The 15728-nt window shown below is 47.6% G+C and overlaps 2 protein-coding genes across 13 annotated transcripts in view; one reads left to right on the top strand and one right to left on the bottom strand.

The window, feature by feature from the left end:
• Positions 1-141: 141 nt before the first annotated feature.
• RLN3 (relaxin 3) lies at positions 142-14381 on the bottom strand. Of its 8 annotated transcripts, XM_057490203.1 has the most exons (6): positions 13811-13918; positions 10649-10742; positions 5229-5338; positions 2667-2873; positions 2264-2561; positions 142-968 (listed from the first exon to the last, which is right to left on the bottom strand). In XM_057490203.1, the coding sequence occupies exons 5-6, from the start codon at positions 2448-2450 to the stop codon at positions 739-741; spliced, it is 417 nt and encodes a 138-aa protein (XP_057346186.1). In that variant the 5' UTR covers positions 2451-2561; positions 2667-2873; positions 5229-5338; positions 10649-10742; positions 13811-13918; the 3' UTR covers positions 142-738. The 8 variants fall into 8 exon arrangements, 2 of the variants coding, with proteins under 2 accessions (XP_057346186.1, XP_036735481.2); XM_036879586.2 differs by lacking the exon at positions 10649-10742 and having other exon boundaries at positions 13811-13935; XR_005023567.2 differs by lacking the exons at positions 142-968; positions 2264-2561; positions 2667-2873; positions 5229-5338; positions 10649-10742 and adding exons at positions 11553-12822; positions 12986-13666 and having other exon boundaries at positions 13811-13930.
• RFX1 (regulatory factor X1) overlaps positions 13445-15728 on the top strand; it is a 29693-nt gene continuing 27409 nt past the window's right edge. For 3 of the 5 annotated variants that reach the window (XM_057490165.1, XM_057490164.1, XM_036878801.2), the window contains exon 1: positions 13992-14162. The gene's annotated coding sequence lies outside the window, so the exon portion shown is untranslated. Of the gene's footprint in view, positions 13548-13991; positions 14163-15728 lie in introns of those variants that run through there. The other 2 variants (XM_057490163.1, XM_057490166.1) reach the window with 2 other exon arrangements.

Here is a 15728-nt window from a genome sequence, read left to right as displayed (position 1 = left end):
GGGAAGTCCCCCGCCCGGCTCGCTGGGGTGCGGAGGGGGAGTGGGAGGAGGCCTGGGGTGTGTGGGCGGGGTGCTGGCGGGGCCGCGCGCCCCTGAAACCTGCACCCCTCGCAACGCACACACACACACTGCAAAATCCTTTGAATCTTTTATTATTCGAGTTGGAGAAGTTTCTGATCCGTCCCTCCACCCACTGCGAGCCTCCCAGCCCAGCATATGAAGGGGACCCAGGGGTCCTGACACCAACCTACAGCCTTAGAACCCCAGCAGGTGGCGAAGGAGGGAGAAGGGCTGGAAGGCAGGGGGAAGGGAATGGGCAAAGGCTGGCATGAGGCAGGGGCATCATTTGGGCTGGCCAGGGGACAGTGGCCACAGTTAGAGCAGGAGACAGTCACAATTTGGGCAGGGGTGTCCGTGTGGCCAGTTTGGATAGCATAGGGGAACTGTTGTATAGGCCAGGCAAAGGCCATGGTACCGGCTGGGGAGAGTGGGTGGGGGGTTAGGATCAGAGATCCCCGTTTGGCCAGGTAAGAGGACAGCATGCTCGGATTAAGATAAGGTGCCCAAAGGTCAGGGTTGTTTGGGGGGACTGTGTCTAAGGCCAAAGTGCCTGATCTCTGTGACTTGCTGATGAATGAATGCACGAGGGGCCAGAGACAGGTGCCCAGCTGGACACCTGTTGAGTGGGCAGCAGAGCTGGGCATCCACCCTGTTGCCTCCAACTGTTGAGTCCCTGGGCTAGCAGAGGCTGCTGATTTCACTCTTACTACAACCCCACTTGCAGCAGTTGCTGGAGAGGCCAGCCAGGATGTCACGGCCACCTCGCAGAGTCCCCTGTGTTCCCTGCCAGCTGGGTGGGCCCCCATAGAAGGACTGGGAGGACTTGGTCTGGGCCAGCCACTCGCTTGAGGCCACTGCTTCATCCAGCTCACTGTCTGCGTCAGGGTCTGTGTCTGGCAAGGTGTCCCCTGCAAGATACGAAAAGAGTCATTGCATGGGACTCAGCTTCTGTCACACCCAGAATCCTGGCCCCTGGCTGGCCCAGCTACTTCTGTTCTTGTGACATGGCCTCATGGTTAAAGGTTTTGATTCCACTCAGGCCTGGATTTCAGCTTTGATGGGCACATTATTCAGTCTCACTAAGCTTGACTTTCCTCTCCTGTCATTTCCTTCCCGTTACTCTTTATTTATTGACAGCCTGATAATTAAGAACATGTGTTTGGGAGCCAAAACTGCTAAGTACCAATTCAGCCTCTCTGAGTTATAATCCTGAGCAAGTGAATTTACAACTCAGTTTCCTTGTGTACGAAGTGGGGATAATAACTCCTACCGTCTCGGTTTTATATGGAGTAGATTAATTAATTAATACCCATTAAAAATAACTTAGAACAGTGTCTAGCACATGATAAGCATTCAAAATAGCATTGAGCATTCGTTGAGCACTTAACTGTGTGCCAGACACTGTTTTAAGGGCTTTAGTGGGTTAATTCTTTTTATTCTTTTCAATAACAAGCCCATGAGGTGGGTGTAGCTATTATCACCCCCATTTTCCAGAGAACACTGAGGCACAATTCAGTGGAGTAACTTGCACAAGAACACACAGCTGCTCAGTTGCACAGCTGCTATTTGAACCCAGGCAGTGTGTCTTCTAAAACCACCTTTGTATTATCACCGTCAGGAACATCTATTTTTTTGTCAGGTCCCTGCCCCCGAGCATGAGCCTGGACTGGGCCCCCCTGCACTGCTTTGACTATGTTCTAATTTGTTTTGACTCAATTTTGCCATTTCACAATCCTGGGAGATCAGGGACTGTGCTTCCCATTTGCAGATAGAGTCTCAGCGAGGGGAAGCAACTTGCAAGGGGGGTCACCCACTTGGTGGCAAAATCTGGCCTTATCTACACCATACCCATCACACTACCTCCTGGAAGGGCTGGAATGGCGCCTGCCCGGAATAGTGCAAGCAGAGCCCTTGCTTAATGCAGGGCTGGCACACAGCAGATGCTCCGGAAATAGGAGCCTCTTCTCTGCCTTTGAACCTGTGGGGATGGCTTGCCATCCCTCATCCCTGCCCTGCATTTCTGCTAACCGGCTCCCCCAGTGTCTGCACAGCTTCTAGGGCTGGGCAGAAACCCTCAGCTGCATGTGGTAAGGCTGGGACTCTCCTCTCCCAGCCCCTGTCTCATCTCCATCCCTGGCTCCTTGGACCTGTTCCGGTCCCATCCACCACCCCCAGCAAACACACACTACCTCCCAAGCCTTACCCATAGCTTCTTGGGCCAGAATGTCTGACCGTCTCCATCGGGAGCCCCCGCAGGTGAAGATGACTGCTCGGATGAATTCCCGGCCACAAAGCTTCACTCCATAGGGGGCGGCCCGAGCCTCAGCCCTCAGCCACAGCTCCCCAGCGAGCATCCACACAGCCAGCAGCAGCAGCAGGAGCTTGGCCATGCTGGACAGGGACGTGGAGGTCGCGAGAGTGGGCACAGCGAGGCAGCTTCCTCGGGGGCTGGTGCCTCTGCTCCCTCCTGGTCCCCCATTTATACATCTGAGCTCCTCTGCCTGTCACAGATGAGCCAGGTGACCTCCTTTATCTCCTCCAGCAGAGGGGAGATGGGCATGTCCCCCCAACCCCAACCTTTCCTGTTTCCCGGACCAAGCGATAACCTTTTGCCAGAGATGGGCTGACGTGGTCCAGCTCGCTGCCAATCTCAACAGACAGGCGAGAAGGCCTCCATCCAGCAGGGACCAGGAACCCAGGCCCCTACCAGACTGGGAGAGAGGGCAGTGCCAGAGCTCCCCATCCTCAAAGGGCTGGGGTCCTGGATATCCTCTGTAATGATGACTGTTGGCCAGGGCTGCTGAAAATCAACTCTAAAAAGACATTTCAGAGACTCAGAGAAGTTTGAACATTTGCTTGGTGTAAGATGATACTGAAGAATGATCACATATATTGCTAGATGTGAGAGTGGCATTATGATTATGTAGGAGAATATTCTTATTTTTCAGAGATGCATGCTTTAGCATTTAGAGGTGAAAAATGATGTCAATAAGGTCGACATGAGATAGTGAAAAAGTCCTGGAGATGGATGGTGGGGATGGTTGCACGCAATGTGAATGTGCTTCAGGCCACTGCACTGGACACATAAAAATGGCTGAAGTGTCTATTCCATGGAAATTAAAAAAAAATTTTAATGCTGCCTTTACTGTAAAAGCAGGTGTGTAAGGTGAGAATAAGGACCTATATTCATGTTTGTTTGGATAGGGTGCATAGAAATTTTGGAAAGATAGGAAATTAAGAGTAATGGGTTACCTTTGGGGGTGAACTGAGACTGGGAGGAAGGTACCACAGCATAAACCTTACACTTTGTTTTTTGATGCATCTGAATTAACTGTTCATAAGTAAAATTAGTTCAGACATTTGGAAAGAGTGGCTTTAATTGGGATTGGTAAGATTTGGGTGCATTTTTGTGCTAACAAAAAATAAGATAACGAAAATAATGATGATATTGGTAAAGATAACATTTCCTAATTCTAATGTATTCATTTCCTGTGGCTGCTGTGACTAATCACCACAAATTGGGTGGCTGACAGACACGGAAATTTACTCTCTGAGAGCTCTGGAGTCCAGGCGTCTGACGTCAGGATGTCAGTAGGGCCAGGCCCCCTCCTAAGGCTCTAAGGGAAGGTCCTCCGCCGGCTCTTCCAAATGCTGGTGGCTCCAGGCATGACCTGGCTTGTTATGCTACATCCCTCCGATTTCTGCCTCTGTCTTCACGAGGCTGTATCTCTTCTCTGTGTTTTCAACACTTGTCACTGGATTTAGGGCCTACCCATATAATCCAGGATGATCCCCTCTCAAAGTCCTTAATTACGTCTGCAAAGATCCTTTCTCCAAATAAGATCAAGGTTCTCAGGTCTCAGGGATCAGAGAGCCAGGATGTATCTTTCTGCAGGTCGCCTTTCAGCCCAGTACTCACTGGGTGCTATGCAGGATGCTAAGCACTTTATATAATTTCACATAAGTCCCCAACAGAGCCCCATGAAGGAGATACACTCACTATCTGCATCTTCCTGATGAACTCAGAGAGGTGCAGCACCTAGCTCAACGTCACACAGGCACTGGGATTCAAATGCAGCTGTGTTGGGTTCAACATTCTGATTCCGTGTGAGAGACAAAAAAGGCTTCTGGTTCTGGGCCAAAGTCAGAGAGTTGGGTGGAAAATATTTCCTGGCGTGTTTGTTTTGCACCATCCCCTGAGCCAGGCACAGGGGTCATGGAGAAAAGGACAGAAGGGTGCATCCCTGGGGAGCCACTGGGAGAAAAGGCAGAGGAGAGGAACCTATTATTCAGCAGCCCTTTTCCAAACAGCACAGTCAGATATGACTCCTGCCTTCTGTTGTGTTGCCCTTGGCCCGGGCCACCACAGGGGGCAACTGAGGCCAGGAGTTGGTCATGAAGAAAAGGACAAAGGAATAAAGTTCAAATCCAAAGGGAATGTGTCAAGTAGAAATAACATTTAAGCAGCACTTACTGTGTGCCACTGACTGTTTTAAGAATTTGACGCACTCATTGAATCCTTCCCGTTTTACTGGGGAGGAAACCAAGACACAGAGAGGTTAAGTACCCTGCCTAAGGTCACACAGCAAGAAAGAGGCAGAGATGAGAACCCAGCTCTGCCCATCACCAGAGCCTCTATTGTTGTTCGTTTAAATTGAGGTGAATGGCTCTGTGTCAGTGAGCTCTTCAGTGGCATTTAGTATGTTCCCCATGCTGTACAACCACCACTCTGTCTAGTTGCAAACATTCTCGGGCTAAAAGGACACCCAGTAGCAGTTACCCAGCCCCCATTCCTCCTTCCTCCCACCCTGGCAACCACTAGGCTGCTGGCTCTATGGATTTGCCTATTTTGGACCTTCTGTGCAAGTGGAATCATACAACATATGACCTGTGTCTAGCTTCTTTCACTGAGCAGGATGTTTTCAAGGTTGGTCCACATTGTAACACACATATCAGAACATCATTTCTTTTTATGGCTGAGTAATATTCCATCATTTATCCGTTCATCTTCTGGCAGATATTTGGATTGGCTTGCTTTTTAGCTGTTGTGAATAGTGCCGCTATGCACATGGGTGAACATGTAACATTAAAATGGTTAGTTTTACTTTGTATGAATCTTACCTCCATATTTTTTAAAGCAATGAGAGAGCGTAGAAGCAATGACCTACCTGGCCCTCTCAGAAGCAATGAGCATACCCAGCACCCAGATCTTGGTTTCTCAATGTCATTCTCCAACAGAGGAAGTCCAGGATCCTCGGTGAAATGGCCAATCCTCGGACTAGGGCAGAGAAAACCCAAAATAAGCCTGGAATATATTGTGGTGCCAGAAAAATAAGGAAGTGCTAAAAAATAATAACCATAAGGAGTCACATTAAAAGAACAGTGCTTCAAATAAAATGCTTAATGCAGGGGCCAAATGACCCAGTGGCCAAAGCTGGAACAATGTGGCAACAAAATAAATAACAATAGTATTGGGTTATAACCCAAAGAATAAAATAACTATTCATGAATCCATACTGGTATAAAGAAATGAATAAACGAATAAATAGAAGTGGAACAACTCTTCCTTATGGAAGAATCCCAAATAATAAATAATAGTAAAGAGAGAAAGAATAAAGTAAATGGAAATTTACTATGTAACAAACCCCATAGTAATAATTTCTATACACAGGATCCACCAGTGAATGTTAAAATTAGTGGGTGAACTTAAAAGGGAAACAGGATTTTTGTATAGATTCAAGAGAGTCTCTTCCAAAGTACTGATCATTTATCAGTTGGTGTAGTTTTGATGTCTGTCCACAAATTCTCCCATGCCCCTCCTCTCTGAAGGCAGAGCTTCACTCCCCTGGTCTTGGGGGAAGCTAAGAATGTTCTGTGTTTCTGGACCCGACTGATAGTTAGAAGTGTGTTCAGACACCAATCAGAATGGCTAGTAACAAAAATCTCAATCATAAAATAAGCTGGTCACAGGGACGGAAGTGCAGCATGGAGAATATAGTCAATGGCTCAGTAACATCTTCCTATGTTGACAGACAGTAACTACACTAGTTGGGGGAAGGATTTAATAATGGGTGTAACTGTTGAATCACTGTGTTGTGTACTTGAAGCCTATGTAATATTGTATATCGACAATACTTCAATGAAAAAATACACTTAAAAAAAAAAAGAATGGCTAGTATCAAACCAGACAAGAAGTAGTAAGTGTGGGCAAGGATGTGGAGAAAAGGGAACTTCCATACAGTGTTGGTGGGATTGCAGATTGGTGCAGCCACTATGGCGGTTTCTCAAAAAACTAAAAATAGAAATACCATATGACCCAGCAATTCCCCTTCTGGGAATTTACCCGAAGAAAACAAAATCACTAACCTGAAGAGATATATGTACTCTTAGGTTTATCTCAACATTGTGTACAATAACCACCATATGGAAACAACCTAAGTGCCCATCGATAGATGAATGGATAAAGATGTGGTACATATACCCAACGGAATATTACTCAGCTACGAAAAAGAATGAAATCTTGCCATTTGCTACAACATGGGTGGACCCAAAGGATGTTATGCTAAGTGATATATATATATATAGTCAGACAGAGAAAGATAAATACTGTATGATTTCATCTACATGTGGAATCTAAAAAACAAAACAGATGAACAAACAAAACAGAAATAGATTTATAAACGCAGAGAACAGACTGGTGGTTGCCATAGGGGAGGGGAGCTTAAGAGATGGATGAAAGCGGTGAAGGGAGAAAAAATTAGAATGTCTGACATCTTGATCTAGGTGATGGTTACCTGAGTGTATAGACATGCCAAAATTCATCAAGCTGTTATACTAAGAGTTGTGCATGTTGTTGTATGTACCTCAGGACAAAAACAAAATTCAAAAAAAGAAGTCTGTTCAGTTTGTGAAAACTCTTGCAGGTGTCCATTGAGGATCCGTGCATCTTCCAGACGTGTATCAGATTTTGAAAAGAAGTCCAATTTGTCAGAAGGCGCAAGGAAAGGAGACAGACTGCATTATCTGTCTCAGAGACACACACGTTGGTGTGTTAAAACGGTAATAAAAAGCAAGGAAGTGATGACTAAAATCAGGATAGTGGCTACCTCTTTGCGGAGTAAAGCATTGTAACCAGAGAGGATACGCAGTGGGGGACATCTGTGGCCCTGGCACTGTCCTATTTCCTGCTCTGGGTGATGATGACATGGGTGTCCTGTTTATAATGATTCTTGGAATTACACAAATTGCTCGTGTATGTTTCTCACATTCCAGTGGAGTCCTGGAGCCCACTTACACTGACTGGTGAGGATCTGGTGACATTCGATGTCACACAGGTAGCTGGAAATTGGCCAGAAACTCGTAACTGCTACAAATCAGTTAAACATTTCCCAGCACTGCTCTTCTATGTACATTAATTAAACAGCTCTAAATTATTTTTTAAAATTTCAGTAAGATACACATAACATAAAATTTGCCATTTTCCAATATGGTAGCCACTAGCTACATGTGTTCAGTAAAAATGAGAAACTGAATTGTCCATTGTATTTTATTTTAGTTTTAAGAGTCACATGGAAAATTACAGGCCAATATCCCTGATGAACACAGGTGCAAAAACCAACAAAATATTAGCAAACCAAATTCAACAATACATAAAAGGTTCACACACCATGATCAAATGGCATTTATTCCAGGGATGCAGGAATAGTTCAATATATACAAATCAATTAACAGATACACCACATTAACAAAACGAAGGATAAAACCGTATGATCATCTCCACAGATGCAGTAAAAGCATTTGACAAAATTCAACATCCTTTCATGATAAAAGCTCTCAATGACCTGGGTATAGAGGGAACACATCTCAACGTGATAAAGGCTGTCTGTATACATGTCCACAGCTGACATCATGTACAACAGTGAAACACTAAAAGCTTTTCCTCTAAGATCAGGACCAAAACAAGGGTATCCATTCTCCCTCCTTTTATTTAACGTAGTACTAGAAGTCCTAGTCAAGGCAATTTGACAAGGAGAAGAAATACAAGGCACCGCCCAGCAAAAATAATAGGCACATGGAACTAGCCACTAACCATATTGAACAGCGCGGACTTAGAATCTTTCAGACCCAAACACATCTCACCATATTCACCGTCTACATTCCTTACCTCCCAACTGGCTCTCAGCCTTCTGCCATCTGTTATCTGCCCTCCCAGTGCCTGTGAACACAGGTCTCCCCCAGCCCTGCCTCTCCCCAACTCTATCACACCTTCACTGGGCCATGCAAAGCCCTTCCTGGCGTAGTTTCTGCCCTCTTCATCTCAGATCCCAGTTTCTTGCCTTTCCCGAACCAGCGCCAGCATCTCTAAGGCATTTGCTCTGTGTTCCCCAACCCATAGACAATCTTGAACAATAGGATGTATGATTTTGTTTATATATTTACTTTGTATGTTTATGTGAGCATGTTGTAATTTGCACAGTGACACTGCATACTAGATCTATGTCTGCTTCCTTGTATCTCAGTGATACCCCATAGGTTGTTTTTGAGAGTCAAAGCACTTGGTAACTTAGTGCCTTCATCCTCTTCCCAGCAGAACATTGTCTGACCACTGAAGGTGGTGGTGGTAGAGGGGAACAGGTTGACATGTTGATGTAGCTATGCATGTGCCCCAGGCATTTTCGCTAAAAGCCCAAGTATTTGGGGATCCTTTCACTGCGATGATTCAGCAATAGTTTTCAAAGATTATCTTCACTCATCCAAACTCTGCTGGCAATGTATTTCCCAAAACCTGTTGAGTGCTGCCCTGACGCTAAGTTCCACTTTATCCATGGATATCTCTGCACAGTGTTTACATAGCAAAACTTATTTTTTTTCCTTTACCCTATTGCATACATAGTTTGAAGTCTGTTAGAAGAAACAGCCTGCGAATCACACCCTATACCTCACGTATAATTAGCAGAAACGCACCAGCTTTTATGATGATTTGCCAGCATAACAAAAGGCTATCTTGTTTGCATTGCAGGGCATCAAGTGTCAAGATTCTTACTTCACTACTCGCTGGTACAGGAGTGGATAGTAGATAGTTTTAAATGCCTTTCTTTTTTTCTCCCTTTTAGCAAAATGCCGTTGAGGCCTCTTGCTCTTGCCACTTGGGTCAGGAGCAAGGTTGCCTTATTTGAACAGGCTGTAGTGTTTGGGCTTCTGCCCCTCAGCACTGCATTTTTGTTTTTTAATTTGCACATTTAATTAATTATTTTTTATTAAGGTATAATTGATATACAGTCTTATGAAGGTTTCATATGAACAACATTGTGATTACTACAATCCCCCCTATTATCAAGTCCCCACCATATACCCCATTATAGTCACTGTCCATCAGCATAGTAAGATGCTAGAGAGTCACTATTTGTCTTCTCTGTGCTGTACTGCCTTCCCCGTGCCCCCCCTATATTATGTGTGCTAATTATAATACCCCTTAATTCCCTTCTCCCTCCCTTCTCACCCACTCTCCCTAACTCCTTTCCCTTTGGTAACTGCTAGTCCATTCTTGGGTTCTGTGAGTCTGCTGCTGTTTTGTTCCTTCAGTTTTTGCTTTGTTGTTATACTCCACAGATGAGTGAAATCATTTGGTACTTGTCTTTCTTCACCTGGCTTATTTCTCTGAGCATAATACCCTCCAGCTCCATCCATGTTGTTGCAAATGGTAAGATTTGTTTTCTCCTTATGGCTGAATAATATTCCATTGTGTATATGTATCATATCTTCTTTATCCATTCATCTACTGATGGACACTTAGGTTGCTTCCATACCTTGACTATTATAAATAGTGCTGTGATAAACATAGGGGTGCATATGTCTTCTTGAATCTGAAATCTTGTTTTCTTTGGGTAAATTCCTAGGAGTGGAATTCCTGAGTCAAATGGTACTTCTATTTTTAGTTTTTTGAGGAACCTCCGAACTGCTTTCCACAATGGTTGAACTAATTTACATTCCCACCAGCAGTGTAGGAGGGTTCCCCTTTCTCGGCATCCTCGCCAGCATTTGTTGTTCAGCACTGCATTTTTAAGAGCGGTTTCATTGCTTTCACTGTTGGCTCAGTATTCTGTATCATTGTCTTATTATTTCATGTTTCCCATTCTCTAGGGATGCACACCTACATTGCCTCAAACTTCCCACTTCAGTGAGCATCCATATCTCATGCAAAATGTTCAATTAATGTAAAAACTTGGACAGAACCACCCATAGATCTCTCCATTTAACAGGGACCCAATAAGTGGCTTGAACAAGAGAGAATGTTTAAGTGTCTCTGCTGGCAGACAGCCTAGGAACCCCACATCCTTCTGTCAGTTGTTCTACCATCCTCTAGAGTGTCTCCAAGGACATCTGGCCATATCTGGAGACATCTTTGGTTGTCACCCCTGGGGGCGGGTGTGCTGCTGGCATCTAGAGGGTGATGGCCAGGAATGCTGCTCAATACCCACAATGCACTAGACAGCCCCCTTCTCCCTCAACCCAAAGAATGATTTGGACCCATATGTCAACAGTGCCACCTGCCCTAGAATAATTCCCCTTCCTTTTTTGCATGACTGACCAGCACAGCAGTCCTGTAGTACATCCCATCCTCTGGATTTGTCTGCTGCTTCCAGATGTTGTTATTTAACTTGCTTCTCTACCTTGTCCATTTCCTGCAAATTGGATGTTGATGGAAAGACTTGATCAGAGTCAGGCTTAACATTTTGGCAAGACGTGTCCTAGGGGAAGTTGGGAACTTCCTTTTGCATGATGTTAGGAGGCCCACAGGCCTGCAGGTCCCTTTACTGTGATGTTGAGCTTCATCATAGCTAACGCTGGTGAGTCTGGCCTCTGTGGAGAAGTCTGCTCCCCTAACACTCAGCAAGACCTCTGGTGCCCTGTGTTTACATTATTTATTTCCCATCATCCTCTCATCTGATGCTTTATAACGCCAAGTGAGAATCACTACCTAAATAAATTATTTAATTGGCTTTTGCAAAATGGTGACATTTTTCTCCCCTAATTCTCTTATTCCTTCTCCATTTCTTAGCTGGCATTCTTCTTGGGCTGTTTGACGGCTACCACAGCAAATACTGGGAAGGCCAGTTCATGCCTAATTCCTTACTTTTAATTAGCAATGTTTCAGAAAGGAGGTGACTGAGAGCTACTTCCAGTCATATATAATAAATGTATGTGTGTGTTTTTAGCTTTCAAATTGAGGCATGACATACATAAAGTGCACGGATCTTAAACGGAGAGCTCAGGGATTTCTTACGCCTACCTACTCATGCAACTACCAGCCCCATACTGCCTTGTAGGCCCCCGACCCTTACCCCACCACCACCACGGCTGGCCCTGGGACACTGATCCATCTCATTAAAGCAGCTGCAGTGGCTAAGTCACTTGCTTTGCCAGCTGGGATTTATCCTGTGCACCTCCTGCCTAGAAGTCTTATTAATTCTTTGGGGGAACTTCTCAGGGCTTCAGCTCAGCCAGCATTTCTAGGAAGACTAGGAGAGCTGCATCTCCTTTTCCATCAAGTGTCACACCCAGGGGCAGCACACTGGACAAAGTGCCAGAAAAAGAAACAGGCTGTCTGGGCTCTGCTACCTCCGGCTGTGTGATCCCGGGGGTTGCTACTTCCACTTCTGAGCTTCTGCTTGCTTACCTGGCCATGATGGGACTATTCTGCTTTGCTGAGCTCTTGAGATTTCTGCAGAATCACCTGGCTACCTTGAGCCCTCTGACCTCAACCCCTGGTGCTTTCCTTATTGCTCATTCTATTCCAGACAAATGTTTGTTCCTGGCCCCAGGCCTTTGCCCCAGCAGTGCCCTCCACATCGGTTTTGTGGGGCTTGCTTCTCCCCAACTCAGGTTCAGTCCAAATGACCCTCCTCAGGGAATGCAGGCTATAGCATCCTCCCCTCCTACCCTATACCCTTTAATGTTGCTCTTACAACCCTTAAGAACCGAGCATATGTATTAATTTAACTTATAATTGTGTCTCCCTTAGTAAAATGCAATGTCCAGGGACTTGTCTGCCTTCTTCACTAAGTGTAACGAAAGTGTCCAGTGAAGTAGGAAATGGAAGCTCAGAGACAGGGAACCACTTTCTCATTGTCACACAGCAAAACTGGCATCAGAATCACGAGCTCTGAGCCTTTGTTTTCTTTCTCCTCCTTCCTCTGTCTCTGGTGGGACTCAGGCACAAAGTTAGATGGGGAGGGGGTGCCAAAAAACTCAGCCGTCAAGATATTTTAAAAACTAAAAATTAATGCAAAAAAATATGCGATGATTAAAAAAAATAGTAAAAGACAAGCTCGGACCCTGCACTTGCATGACTCACTTCACCCCGATCCCAGTCTTAGCGGACCCTGTGGGATTAATATAGAAATCAAGTATAGAAATCAAATGTATAATCACATATGACTTATTTTTCCTGTAATTCCTGATACGTGATCAAGAACGGAACAAACAAGACCAAAACAGTTTCTGTGACAGAACTGCCATTGCTATTGTTTTAATACCATGTAAGACGTCGAGCCCCAGGAGACTGGAGACTGACGAGAATTAAGTTTAGTTAGTTAATGATTGTGTATTAAGCCCCCCACACAGAATTCTATTGTTGTTAACATTTATTTGCTCAATGAATGCGAAGGGTGCCCTCCCAGCACCACTCTTGCGCTGTTACGCCTCGAGTCCCCTGGCTGGTCCTTTCAGGTCTTCGATATCTCATCGCGTCTCCTCCCTTATCTGTGGGTCAGAGGCAGGGGGGTACCGACAGGACCCTGTCTTTAACATTCTGGTATTTTGTTCATCATGGATTTTTTCCCCCCATTAATTTTGATCTTCTAAAAATACTGCCTTAGGGTATTATTTATCTAGATGATTCAGTTTTTGCACCCAAGGCGCTCACCCTAGTCCCGGAGCCGCTTCTCCCCTGGGGAAACCGAGGAACGGAGGACCGGGATGGGTTGGGGGAGGCGGAGCAGAGACCTGCTGAGCGGCCCGAGCTCCCCTGGGAGGGGCCTGGCGCTCACCTTTGCTTATCGCCCGCTGTAGAAGCCTCTAATTAAGTCCCCCGCCTGAGGAAGACCTTTCCCGGGGCGGCCCGTACTGCCTGCCGGGCCGCGATAACCGCGGTCGCCCGAGCAGCGGTGACCTTTCCCGGCTGGCGGGGCGGTGAGCCCACAGTCGGGCCTGGGCGGAGCCGGCGGGAAGGTGGCTCGGGCTTGGGACCTAGGATCGAACCCCGCCCTGGAGCCCTGTCCCAGCCTCTGAGGGCACCGCGGGGGCGGGGCAGAGAGCCAGGTGACATCATCGAACTCCGAGGCCGGCCTCCGTCACTAACGTCACAGGCGAGCAGCTGCATCACCGCATTCCTCCCGTGATGTCAGCACGCAAGGCCAGGAACCGGCTCACTGGGGAAGGGAGACGTTTGAAGGGAAAGATCTTTCCTTTCTCGCCCTTTATCTTTGGTAAGTCGCTCAAAGTGCGAAGGGACGGACTACTAGTCCCAGCTGGCCTTGTGTGCTGCGAATGCGCACGGCCTCCAACGAGAGAACGCGGCAAACCTTTGGCAGAGACAGACGTCCTTCTGGCCGAACCAGAAGGAAGGTTTTTCAGCCGCAACCCAATCCCGACCTCATAGGCCCCACCCCCTTATTCTTAGCCCGCGACTTCCGTGCGGGAGTGACAGGCCCCGCTGCCTTTGAGAGTTCAGTGTCCTTGATGTACTTACCTACCGATGAATCAGAGAGCCGGGAAGTCGAGAGGGTGTTGAAAAGCGTTCCTTAGGGCCAATAGCTTAGCGGCAGAGCCCGGGGCCGCCAATCACCCGGGACCCCGCCCCGGCCCGTGACGTAAGTAGGGTGGGTAGCAACAGTTGCCCCGGTGAGGGAAACGGAGGCGCCATAGCCACGGTAGTCGTGGCGACCAAGCAACGCGAGTCAACAACAACAACCGCCCTGCCGACCCCCATCCCCACACCCCCGGCCCGGCCCGGGGACTCCGGCACGTTCTGTCCCCCTCCCAGCATCGCTTCCGAGACCTCTGAAAAGCCCGTTCGCGGACAGAAGTGGGGAGAAGCCGAGGTAACCAGGGCGGCCCCGGGGTGGCGGGCCGAGCCGGAGAGGGCGGCGGGGCCCGGGCGGCGGGTGTCGCTGTAATCAGAGTCCAGGGGTAAGGGGCGGGCGGTCAAAATGGCGGCGGCGACTGCCGGGGCCGTGGGGGAGGGGGCCGGGGCCCGTCTGGGGCGACACCTCCCGCCCCTGGGCCCGGCCCCCACGAGGGGCGGGCGCTAGCAGGCCGGCAGCTAGTGGAGGTCGGCCGGCAGGGGCGGTGGGGAGGGGGTGCTTTTATATGCGGGAGGTGCGGAGGGGCGGGCCTGGGGAGGCAGGGCCAATGGGAGCGAGGGAGGAACGAGGCGAGGTCGTGGGGGATGTGGGCGGGGACTCGTGGTGTGTGGGCGGGGCTGGAGGGTGCCCTGGGGAGAAGGGTGCGGCGGCTGCGGTCTCCGCCTTTCCGCTCCCCCGAGCGTTGGGAGGCCGCCTGTGCCTTGTCCCTTTGGAACCCTCAAGTTGTCCTCAGGATTCAGTGCCTGCCTCATCTGAGGCGTCAGTTTTCCATTCTGTTAAGTGGGGAGAATCTTTGCATTTCCTCTTTTCTGCGTATCAGGGACTTCTAATTCCTTACAGGAATTTCTTGGGGTTCATCTTTAAACTTTTACCCCATCTACTACTTCTGAGTATGGTTTGCTAGATTAACTGTTAGCCAGGCTTGAGTTCAACACTACTGTTGCCTCCTAAATCTGCCTTCTTTCATGAGAGGAGGCAGAGAAAGACAGTTTCATGGAGAAGCTGTGGGCGAGTCTGGCTTTAACCTGGAGGATTTGGTTTGCAGAAAACCAACACCCGTTTCAGGGAGGAGTGATCTTGAGTGACTGAATTAGAGGAACAGAAACTTGATTGCTTCTCTGGAGGCTTCTCTCTTAGACTTGGTGTTGTCCCTGGGAGGGGGGCTTTTTCCTAGTGAAGGGACAATCCTAACTGTTCAGCCCTTTAAGGTCTCCCTTTCCAGGAATGGGGAGCAATTGGTGCTTGAGGAAGTTTTTTAGATTTCTTAAGCTAATTCTCATGGCCAGACACATGTTTCTGTGTCAATCAAGTCAGTGTCAACTGGGTCACATGTCACTGAGGAGGTACCAGCCTCCAGAGCCACGTGGGCGGGAGCCAGACACCGAGGTCAGAGGCAAGGGGACGTGTTCAACATTTGTTAGAGGAGAATCCCAGACACTGCTCTACTGGGCAACAAAGATCTGCCAGCTCGGGGAAGAATTTTTTTTTTTAATAGCCTTCAGGGCCAAGTCCATTTTGTCTATTCTCTCCCTTGCTGTGGAGTTTGGCATCAGCAGAGTCGAGTGACGTGTGCAAACTTCAGCTGTTTTCTTTTAAAGTCAATCAATAGACTTCAAGGAAAAGCTTCAGGCTCTCCCAAAGCTTTACCCCAAGAATTTGACTTAGAACTTGGTCAGGGGTGGGGGGTGTCTCTCTTCTTCAGGGCCTTTTTCTAGGCCAGGCCCTCCTTGAGAGGTGGCAGGACCCCTTGAAAGTTAAAGGCAGAGATCAATTTTCAGTAAAACTATAAATAAATACCAAGTT

This window comes from Manis pentadactyla, chromosome 12 (assembly GCF_030020395.1).
Source record: "Manis pentadactyla isolate mManPen7 chromosome 12, mManPen7.hap1, whole genome shotgun sequence".
Taxonomy (NCBI): domain Eukaryota; kingdom Metazoa; phylum Chordata; class Mammalia; order Pholidota; family Manidae; genus Manis; species Manis pentadactyla.
This window is presented reverse-complemented; position numbering and strand designations above follow the sequence as displayed.

Coding starts and splice junctions, on each gene's coding strand:
- RLN3 (XM_036879586.2), bottom strand. CDS start 2,450: ATGGCCAAGCTCCTGCTGCTGCTGCTGGCTGTGTGGATGCTCGCTGGG. Junction 969..2,263: donor TCTGGCCCAAGAAGCTATGG/GTAAGGCTTGGG, acceptor CGTATCTTGCAG/GGGACACCTTGCCAGACACA.